The 12,078-nt window shown below is 38.2% G+C and overlaps 1 protein-coding gene across 1 annotated transcript; it reads right to left on the reverse strand.

Annotated features, from left to right (window-relative positions):
- Positions 1–1,032: 1,032 nt before the first annotated feature.
- LOC122082557 (plant UBX domain-containing protein 2-like) lies at positions 1,033–10,419 on the reverse strand. Its single transcript, XM_042650206.1, has 3 exons — positions 9,014–10,419; positions 8,220–8,498; positions 1,033–1,542 (listed from the first exon to the last, which is right to left on the reverse strand). Exons 1-3 carry the CDS (start codon positions 9,899–9,901, stop codon positions 1,309–1,311), a joined length of 1,401 nt encoding a protein of 466 aa, XP_042506140.1. The 5' UTR covers positions 9,902–10,419; the 3' UTR covers positions 1,033–1,308.
- Positions 10,420–12,078: the final 1,659 nt, after the last annotated feature.

Below are 12,078 nucleotides of genomic sequence, written 5' to 3' on the forward strand. Positions count from 1 at the left end.
ATCCTTTTATCGATGATTGTAATATTGGTGGAGTTAGACTTGTAGGAGCATTTCATTTGGACAATGGAGTCGGCAGAGTCGATGAGATCGTGGTACCTATTGCGGACGAGTTGTCGAGCTCTTCTTTCTTCTCGTCAATCTCTTTCTTCGCATCCTTCTCCACATTGCGGATTTCGGAGATGGGTTTTGTTTGGAACAGAGATTCGACATCTCTGAAGCCGGCTACTGCTGCACCTTCACTGCACCTCGAAGATATTCTCATGGTGGATCCACGAATTTTTATCCCAGTGTACTACCGTTGCAGCGGTTGGAGAGGAAGGAACACCTGGATACATTGGGCCTCACCTGATTTTGTTAGGGTTTGAAATGGAACAGATTGTTATTATCAAACACCTTGTTTCCATTTCTGGAAACAAAAATGACAATTACCGTTTCTGATGTTTCTTGAAACAGAAACGATAGAAACGTTATCAAACGGGCCCTTGATCTCCGTATAATTTTGTATGAAGAATCAATCACCAGGTCAACTCAAATTCAACATGTTTCATGCCTATGAGAGGGAATCAGGAAAGTAGGGGAAAAAATGCACCAAATTTTTTGGGTTAAAAAAAAAAAAACAAACAAACAAACCATTACCCAGTGCACAAAGGCTTCCCGCACTTAAACAGGGTTCTAGGAGGATATATAGGTAGACAACCTTACCCCCTTTACAGAGAGGCTAGCTCCCAGGATTCGAACCCGCACCACTGCGTAGGCAGAAAGAGCCCTTTGCTCCAAGCAACGACCCCTTTAGGGTCAACCCTCTTTTTTTTTTTTTTTTTTTTTTTTTAAAAACTAGAAAGGAAATGAAGGATCGCACTTGTCAATAAATCACCTAATTATTATCAAAATGAAAAATGATGGATCACACAATGAAATACGGGGAGCAATGCTACCTTCTCAACAATACAAAATGGATGAATATTTACATTCTAGTCATCAATGACTTAAGAATCAAATTATAAAAAAACAAAAAACAAAAAAAAAAAAACAAAAACAAAAACAAAACAATGAAATTCCTGAAAATTTCAGAGTTGTTGAGAAGGTATGAAACATTACACATTGGAATGCACCAAGTCTAGCTTTTGGAACACCAACCAATGAACGGTTACCGCACAGAAATTGCATTTACAATAATGGCTATGAAACCCAACCAATGTAGAAATGGTAACAAAAAAGTCGCATTTACAACAATGGCTTTGAAACGCAACAGTTGAGACTGCCAATCACTATATCACTCAATAACCACTCAGCTTAAGCAACTTACCATCAGCTGAGTGGTTCACTGATCTCTAGGAGCTCATTACAGAGCCCAGTGAAAACAACTGAATCTGTCTCTATGGGTCTGAACTTTACAAGAGCTGTTGGTACCAAGTCCTCTTCGTCTAGTGTTGGAGCCTTACCTCCAGCAACAGGAAACTGTGGGATCACCCGCCGTTTGGAAAGTACTGGATGCAATAGTTCAAATTCCAAACTGGGTTCTTTAAGTGCTGAGCTGACAAACTAAGAGAAATAGGAAGAAAATAAGTATGCTATGTCTATTCGCACATATACAGATCAACAGTGTTAAAGAAAGGAACAACAGATCAGTAGAGTTTTTTATTCCTCGTTCAAGAAAAATTCAATATAATGTTCGTTGCAAAATGGAGTTCAGTTAAATAAACAAATATATCACTAATGCATCTCCCCGACACACCACCCCCCCACCCCAAAAAAAAAAAAAAAAAAAGGCAATAAGTACAGAGATGATTCATATGGATCAGAAGTTCATGTATCCAGGATAGAGAGGGAACTAAGACTTTGGCCTCGGAGCTTAAGAGAGTTTTAAGTCAGTGCAGCATATATATATATATATAGGTGTAAGGACGACCAAGTAGTTGAGATAATCTATATGCCTTCAAAGGATCAATCATTATTTATACGAAAGAAAGGGTCAAGCATTTACATCATTCCTAAGCCTACTCTTCAAAAGTCATTTTCAAAAGCACTCTTAACAAGCTCAACATGATCAGCATTCATATACCAGGTTGGATGGAACCTTGTAAGAATCATTGGTTATCAAGCAGCAATATTCTACCTAAACTTTTCATATGATAGGTGTCAATTCCCTTTTCTTTCAGCCCACCTATTTTTCTGTTGTTATAGGCCACTTCAGTGTTTCTCCATTCTCCCGATGAGTGCTAATTCAGGTTTTTTACTTTTCCAATATTTGTATTTTTTCTCATTATTGATGGAAAATGTCATTATGTAAATTGGAGTCATTGGACTGAATACATTGGTGGGCAAGTGCATGGCTGGCAACTTTATTTTTCCATGAATTAGATTCTGCACCCACACCAAAAGGGTGTACCCAGTGCTGGGGAGGGTCATAATGTACACAGCTTTACCCCCGCTTCACGAAGAAGCTCTTTCATGACTGAACCCACGACCACTAGGTCGCAATGGAGCAACCTTACCGGTTCACAAAGGCCCACCCTCTTATTTTACATCCACACTAAACCTAAAAAATTAGACGTGTTTTCTTCTCACCTCTTCATTTGATCACTACAAGGATTATTCTTTTTCCTTTTGTAATGAAGTGAAAAAATTTACTGGGCAAAAGCTGTACATCTATCACGAGATATGCAAGAACATACAAAATGTACATCCAAAATATCAGAAACTGATCCTCCAGGGGCCTACATAAAATTCAATCACTACACACTTAAATATGGCCCTATCGATATAACCTTTTTCCTCTGCTACTGGGTTTCCACTTCCAAGTCATCAAGAAAATGAGGTTTTCTCCTCGTTACATAGAACTTTATCTTTATCAATTCGATGTGCTAGCTTCCACGGGTTCTTATTGTAAACCATAATCTGCACTTGTCTTTCTCCCTTCCCTCAGACCACCCAATGCCTGTAAAATGAAATCCCTATCTCATACAACATCATGATATTTGGTATGTCTTCTATAAATCCTTAACTGTTTGCTCATGTACTAGTTCTACACATATGTAGGGGGGGAGGGAAACTTTAATCCTGGAGAAAGAGAGATCCATCTATAAATGAAGTTGAGGAGTTCTAGGGCGTTTGCTGATTGAGTAGACTCTTGTCAGAGGGGAAATTAAGATAAGACGGGTCAAGCAGGTAGCAATGCCCAAGTCTAGACTCAAGACTGTGCACAAGTAGAGAGTTTTAGGAGGTGGAGGGGGAAGGCTTATATAAAGTAGAAACTCTAAGGCCACTATTACAGACTATCTCCCACGAGAGGAGAGTAGAATATATTAATTAAAGGGGAGAGGTTAAAAAAAAAAAAAAGGAATTCTACAGTGATTAGCTCAATTAGACATGTATACAAGCTAATTAATATATTCTTCTCATCAGGGTGAATTTATGTAAGATTAAAAAAAAATCCTTGACGGGTAAAGGTAATCTTAGAGAGAGAGAATTGATGTATTCCTATGACTACACACTTGGTTAGTACAAATAACCCTCTAGCTTGTTGATTTAGAAGTCCTAGAGATATAACTTATAACTCATTCTTCCCTTTCCTCTTTCCATTATAAAGCACAATAGCAGAAGGCAAAACCGGACTTATAGAGGATTGTAGGAGAGGAGATGGCATAATTGAAGGGCCATATCCTGGTGCAAGTCACTTTTATGGGGACCAGGAGGGGCTAACTGAAGTTGGTCCTAAACTATGGCATTTCTTGTACAAAGTGGCCACCCTCAGATTCAAACTACTTTTTCAAGCTGGCAGCATAATGGATTGTATAATTACATCCACAAATAATTGCATCTTCTGCTTGGTACCGAGAAACTTAGATATTTGAGGGGCACCATTCTATGAGCCGATATGTCCTCTACCATACATATTTGAGGGGCACCAATCTCAAGAAGAATGAAGCATTTAGCATGAACACAACAGTGTCTAGTTACCATGCTAGTTAGCATGGAAGATCACGTTAATAGCATATCCCTATATCTAATTACCATATGCCTGGTGAGGAAACAACTTGAGAAATCATGACATGGCGTTAACTACTAAGAGGACATAATCACTTAGTTGATTGAAATATGTTAGCAGAACCAGGGAAGTAATATATCTAGAGCTCAAGCCCTGGAAATGATGAATTGAACCATCACTGGGAAGTATGTAGAAGGTTTCCAGGAAAAATCAGAAGCAATATGAAGAATGAAATAAAAGGGAGAGAGGTCAATATTCAATCATGGCATACTTGGAAGAAAAGTTGGATCACAAAATTTTAAACTATTCCATATCTCATAGGAAGTAGACATGTTACAAATCAAGATTCCAAAGTAGTGTTCACCATACACCATTTTTCTAATTTAACGTAAAGGAAACATCAGTCAAATTTAGACAACCGATATGCTAGGGTGGACCAAAGGAGTGTTCATCATCCATATATTATACTCTTTCTGCTGCTATACCCGTGCCCAAAAATCCCAGGTTAATTAAATGTTTGGACATGGGTAATGCACCCGGGGTGACAACCACTAGTAAATTGAGGCTTCGCGGAGATTTAACAATAAAAAATATACCAGGAGGTGGGACCCACACATTGGAAACACGTTGGGAAAGCCCCACTCAACATAAGGATACATTCCCACATAAAGGGAACCAATTCAGCCTTCACCAGTAAACACCTCAAGTGAGATATAGTGGCCAAAATGGGGTTATTTGGCCGTTGGACCTAGGCCCTCGCACCCGTGCACCTCAAACCACTCCCAATAGTTGGGACCACATATTGGGGTATAGATAAATGTATCCGGACAACCCGAGGTGGGCCCGTTAGTGCCAAACGACGGCTTGACCCGGAAAAGAGTGAAAACTCGTTTTTTTGCCAAATAGTCCTCAAGAAACTTAAGTGGCTATAAATAGAAGCCTTAGCCATTCATTCTATTCATTCCTACCAAACTACGAGCAAGAGAAGAGAGAAAGGAGAAGAAGAAGGAGGAGGAGAAGAGCAAGGGAGGAAGAGGAAGAGAGGAGCAAGGGGGAGCACCCATCTAACGTAAGATGTCTCTCTCTCTCTCTACCTTCTAAGTAGTCATCTCTCTTTCCTTTCCATTTTCATTCTCCATTAAACTAATGGAGATCTCCCCAACCGAACCTACCCACTTACCTAATGTATAAATTGATTGGGGGATTTGATGTTAGGGACTTGTCTTAGCAAGATCTATGGTTCAATTTGAACCCATGAACCCTCTCTAGTGAAATCCCCATTTCAAACCCCAATTTGGGCAACACAAAACCTAGAAATGGGGAAATTTCCTAAAACTCACCTTCTCACTTGTCAAGACTACAAATTGGGAGAGGGGTTTAGTGTAAGGACCTATCCTAACAAGATTGACGGATCAATTTGAGTCCATAAGCCCTCCCTAGTAAAATCCCCAATTTGGGTAACTAAACCCTAGAAATGGTGGGTTTTGCCCAAACCCTCTATACCCCACCATTCAAACCAAAAATTGGGTTGGAAAAAATGAAATTAAATATATGTATAGTGGATTGGGGTGACCATGTAAGCCATTGGTGGTCACCACATACACCCTCAACCGAAATTCCCTAATTTAGCTTAGTCGCGACTAGAACTTTGGAGAAATTTGGGTGCATGTGTAAACCTATCTTAACTAATCCTTTAATTACACTTAAACTAAGCTAATTGAGATGGGTGAACATCCCCCACATATAAATTAGCCCTATAGTTATAAAAACCCCAAATCGAGAACAATTTCAAAGAAAAGGGGAGTAGGAAATGAAACTAGAATATGTGCCTAGGGTCTCATTACCTTATGATTTGTTTCCTTAAAAATCTTATGTATCACAGGAGTAGAACCAAGAGGTAACGAGACAACGCAACGCGAGGCCAACAACTGTCCATCATCACCTAGGACTCGAGGTGAGGGGATTTTGTGTGTTTACATGAATTTGTTGCATCATAATGCATATGTGGATGAATTATGTCAATTTGCATATTATTATCTTGTTCCTTGTGGAAAGTGTTGATGTGGCATGAGATTGTGTTGTGCATGTGTGTGTGTGTGTGTGTGTGTGTGAGAGAGATTGGGATGCAGGGTGGCCAACGGTTGGTGCCAGCGGCACTGCATGCTCAGGGTGAATGTGTGTGTGTGAGACTGGGGTGCAGGGTGGCCAACAGTTGGTGCCGGCGGCACTGCATGCTCAGGATGAGTGTGTGTGTGTGTGTGTGACTCGGGTGCAGGGTGGCCAACGGTTGGTGCCGATGGCACTACATGCCTAGGGTGGGTCTGTGTGTGAATGTGATTGAAATGTATTATGGCATATCAGAATGAATTGGGCTAGGATAACCACCATGGTGCTACGACCCTTGCCAATGGGGGTTTATGTATTGGCTAACCCTTTCGTCCGATAGTCCGAGGTTGGGGACGATTTTCGGTGACTGAAGTGTGCAGATGCCAACATCGTAACAAACCCTCATGCTATGTTGGATTCGGTGATGAGCATACCCTACATGCGATGTTGGATTCAATGTAGTGGTATTATGGGAGGGTTATTAATAAGGGTTTATCGGGTACCGAAGTAGCCATGTAGGGACCATAGTTAGCAAATTCGGATTAGGGAATTATTCGGGCGGAGAATTATTCGGAATAATTCGATTGATTAATATAAGAATTCAGTCAAAAAAGCGGTCAAAAAAGCTTATTGGGTTTTTTTTTTATTGTTTTTTATTTTATTTTATTTTTTTAATAATGTTTAAGTGGACCGAATAATTCGGTTTAATTCGGATTCGGTCCGAATTATTCGCGTTTTATATTCACTTTTGAAAAAATCGCGAATTTTACCGAATTTTATTTTTAATTTGGATTCGGTCTGAATTTTTGATAAAATTCGGAAAAATTCGGTTCGGCCGAATAATTGGCGAATTATTCGGCCGAATTGATAACACTGGTAGGGACCAGTATGCTCCTGACTCACAACTAGCTTGTATCATTGGGGACTAATAACGTATATTCATAACTGGGGATACCACCTATGTTGCAGTAGCACTTATACCCCTTCGGACTTAAAAACTATTGGTTAGAATTATTTGATAATAATTGGATCATGTCATTGCATTCATATAATTGCATTCATATTGATGTGATTGGGCATGGATATTTATATTATTGCATTTTCTTGGATTGTTATGATTGCTTGTGTGTGTTACCCCTCACTAGGTTTCGTGGAAACTCACCCTATTTGTTGTACCCTTTTTAGATGGTGGAACCAGTGCAGAGGTAGGCTTAGGACTTCGGTAGCAATGGTAAGGCTTGTGTCTGTGAGACACCGTGTTGAGGGACATCACTTCTTCATTTTCAGTTATTTATCTTTATGTATTATTTATAATCTTGTAATACCTAAGATCGGAATTCAAATGAATTTTGGTATATGGTAATTATCATTTAGTGAATCACCAGTAGTAGAGTAAAGTTTACAAATCTTATACGTGTACTCTGATTTTAGTTGTGATTTTGGGGCATTTACGGATTGGGGTACTGTATCTGTGATCCTGGAGGGTTAGGCTAACTGGATATGGGTATCCAATGCCGCATACCTTGGCGTAGAGGAGGCAGGGTGTGACCTCTGCAAAATTCCAACTAAAGTTCATAATGTTACTAAAGCAAAGTAGATTGATATAAGAGAGCTGATTGTCAATCAGAACCAGTGTTATCAATTCGGCCGAATAATTCGTGAATTATTCGGCTGGACCGAATTTTTCCGAATTTTATCAAAAATTCTGACCGAATCCGAATTAAAAATAAAATTCGGTAAAATTCGCGATTTTTTCAAAAGTGAATATAAAACGCGAATAATTCGGACCGAATCTGAATTAAACCGAATTATTCGGTCCACTTAAACAGTATTTTTTTTTTTTTTTTTTTTTTTAAACCAAAAAAAACCAATAAGCTTTTTTGACCGAATCCTTAAATTAATCAATCGAATTATTCCGAATTATTCCCGAATCCGAATTTGCTAACTATGATCAGAACCAAGAAAACCAGTTACTTCCATCAGATCTATTAATATAGCAGTCCAGCATGTTTTGTACCATTTATAATAGTTATGAAATCTCAATTATTTGAGTTTAGATCTACAAGAAAGAGTCATGAAGGAGCAAAAATGAACATTTTCTGGGAAGTAGATGAGGACCACTGACCTCATAAAGCGCTGTAGTTGTCTCCCATGGGGAAAAGACACCTTGGAGCACTACTTCATCAGGAAACTGGATCCGGATAACAGCATTTTTGAATCGCCTCCTTGCAGTTTTCACCTGCTTCTCCTTATACGACTTAGGAATAAGCAGCTGAGATTCTGCTATCTTTTTCTTCTTCATCTCAGCTTCTCTTCTCAGCTCTTCAGCAGAGAGGTTGTAGAATGACTCTGGCAGATCAATTTTCCTTGCTATGCTTTCAGGAACAGAAAAGAAGACTCGAATCTAGAAAGAGTACAAACTTAAAAACTGTCAGAGGCATCAAATTAATAGAATAAATTACAGCCTGAAAACTCCTAAATTTTAGGATACATATAACATCAGCATACAAGAACCTATGGAATACAGAAAGCCAGATGGCATAGAGATCAAAAGAAAAGACAGTTCTTTATTTTGGGAGAATGGGGTGGAGGGAGAAAAAGAAATAACCATACAGAAAATTTTACATAAACTTGAAAATATGTGCAAAAACGATGATAATAATATCAACCAGAAAAGAAATAGTGTGAGAAGAAACTGATAGAATCTGATCAATACCCAATTCAAAGCAGTATTATTGGTAATTGATCTTTGTACTTTGAAAACTAAAAAATTAAAATACATATCAGAATTTTGGAGCTAGGTGGCAAGAAATTATGAATCAGGGATTTCCTCACAATGTATTGTGACTCGAATTAATAGTAAATTGCACCAAGGGAGCAATGAAAATCCTGTAACAAACTTCTAAAGTATTAACATACCTGTCTGTCGATTTTCTTTGGCTCCACTGGACCTTCTACCTCAGTTGATGCTACTACAGGTACGTCTTCTGTCTTCCGCTGCTCCAGTAACAATATGGACTCTTTCATTAAAGATATCTGATCCTCCGAAGGTTCTTGCATAACTGCCCACATTTCTCCACCTTCTTCTTGGAGCCTAAATCCAACATACTCCAGCAACTCAATACCTCCTGCCACTGCACCAACAGCCTCCCTAATCTTTGGATTGCTCATCCGAATTCTTCGGAACTTGGCATTATTCGGTTCTTTGATAATATTCCGTAAAAGCTTAAGAAGAACTTCCACCGACCCTTCTGAGGGCCCTCCAGAAAGAAAAGCCCCAACACGATCCGCCAATTCATTCCAAGCCCCTGCATTGGACCCATTCGTTGACGATTCTTCAACAACATCAGCGTTGGAAACCTTGTCACTGACGCAGCTATCGATGTGTAAAGACACATCCTCTTCGGACCTGAAAGATTTATTGCAAACTGGGCACTCGAAAACCTTAAAAGTATACCCATTCTGAGAACGTTTTCCCGAGGTGACTAAAGACTCGAAAGGATCAAAACCATTTGCCGCTCTTTGATCTGAATTGAGAACATTTTGCCGAATAGGCCCGTTCTTCAGCTTCTGATCGGTACGAGAATCGGTCTGTGGTATCTGTGGCTTCGGCTTTGGATTCGATACAGGTGGGTTTTGTCTTGAGTCTGTGATCTGGGTTGGGCGAGCAAGAATCGAGTTAGAGGGACCAGAGGAAGAAGATCCCAAGACTCTCCCTTCGCCTTTGAATTTACCAGAAGACGATGATGAGAAGGGATTATTCACCTTCTTCATAAAACCCTTGACTTTATCCTTCACATCATCCATGCCTGAGCTAGAAGGAGCAGAGAGAGACCAAAGGACGAATCAAAAGATGCAGGAAGCTGACCAAAAATCGGAACAGTTGATCTTTTTCTGTTCTTGAAGTGGCGTTGAACAATCACTGAAAAAGGAGAAAGGTCAACTGGGGAATGGAAGAAAGCTGTGATTGAATTATTAGGGTTTCTGTAAATTTTCAGGTCACATGAGGCCTTGGAAATCTGAAAATTCTACTAGAAAATCAGTCCCAACACGGTGAATTTTGTCTGAAATCTGAACTATTTATCAAATTATCAAGGAATTTGATTGGCAGTTAGGTAGGATTTAAAAATGGTTACAGAAAATTCATTCCGGGAAGATAGTGGCGATCCCTTGTTCGCACTTGCCAATGCAAAGTAGAAAACGAAAACCGACTTGTAAGTTGTATCCCAACGTCGTGTGGACAGACGATAATCAATGATTATTCGACACGTTAGAAAATAATCTCCAAATGATGCTCGGGCGATTTCCGATCGGATTTATTCCGGTCCAGCAGAACGCGTTTTTTTCCTTCTGGAACGCACATCTGATTCCCACCATGCGTGAGAGTGCTAGACAACCTGTGCGTGCGTATAGTTGTCGATAGGCCCTACCTGTATGGGGCAGTTAAAGTTTGAGACTGATTCAATCAATTACTAAACATGAGTTACATGACAGAGTAAAATAAGTTAGCCCGCACCAATAGCCCGACCTGTACAGATGAAATTTGAGACTGGTTCAATCAACTACTAATGCTAAGGCTGTGTTTGGTATGCATTTCTATTATGAGAATGTGTATTTTCATTCTAGTATTACAGAATGTATTCTTAACTGACTGAGAATATTGTTTGGATAAAATGTTTGTTTAAAATGCATTTTTTTTTTTTATGTTAGAATGCCCATACATTTTATCAAACACTTCATGGGCAGAATCTCCTCGGTGAAAATCCTAGACAACATTATATCAATAATTCACAAATAAAAATATAAAATGTTGAATGATTTCTTAGATAGTATTGCTTGAATCGATCCCTCAAGTCCTAAGATATGGTAAAAACCCTCTTTGCCTTCATGTCGACATTCGTCAGAGTTCCTTGGGAGAAGTGGTTTCTAGAGAGAGAGAAAGAAAAGTAGTTTAAAAAGGATGAGACGCTATTCTTTGTGAGCCTTTCATAAGATTATTGGCAGGGCTATTTTCATTGGATTGTGCTGAGAGTTGGATAATGCAGAATGGGCTGCAATCTTGACGTGTTCTATAATTTTGAGAATGGAATGCTTACCAAACAATGTTTTTAGTAGTCCATAATGTATTCTTGGTCCATAATGCATAACAAACACAACAATATGATAGAATCAATAGTAGGATTTAGCTTTTGCTCTTTGAACAAAATTTCATTTAGTTATTAATAGAGACAGTGTAAATTACACCTCATTTAGAACTTGATACATTATTTTTTATTGTCTTTATCATATTTCATAAAGTCTTAAATTTAAGGGTATAAAAGAGTTTTCGAAAATAATTTGAGAGTGACTTATTATTATGTCATTATGAGAAGATGTAATTGTTTTACATATTTTTCAAGTAAATATGTAAAATGACAGCATTTACCTTCATTGAAAAATAAAATATTTTATTTCTACCAAAAGAAAAATATATTTTATATTAAAATAATAAAAAAATAACATTATAAATTATTTGACACCTTAAAAAAATATCATTTCGAGAGTTACATTTTTTTTTTTTTTTTATATTCTATTTATAGAGAGGAGATAGAAGGTGGGCAACATGTATAGAAATATACATTCCATCAGTTTTCTTTAATATGATACTTCATAATTCTTATACCCTCTTTATGTAGCTACCCACTTGTTGGCTATTGGTGTTGATTATGGCAGTACATGCCTTTTTAGTGCCTAATCTGCACTAATACTCTCCTTTTAATTAATTTTTTTTACTATCTTAATGATATAATTTAAGATTAACTTTGACAGGTGTATGATCAAAATTGTTTACCTATGTTTCCACTAGCATACTCATCATGAATATCACATAAAATCTAAACAATGTAAAGAAAATATAATCATGAGGAAAGATGGATCTAATCATGAGAACCACAGAATTCAAGAGGCACCATGTTTATATTAGACTTTAAAGCAATGATAGGAGG

The sequence above is a fragment of the Macadamia integrifolia genome, chromosome 6 (genome assembly GCF_013358625.1).
Source record: "Macadamia integrifolia cultivar HAES 741 chromosome 6, SCU_Mint_v3, whole genome shotgun sequence".
Taxonomy (NCBI): domain Eukaryota; kingdom Viridiplantae; phylum Streptophyta; class Magnoliopsida; order Proteales; family Proteaceae; genus Macadamia; species Macadamia integrifolia.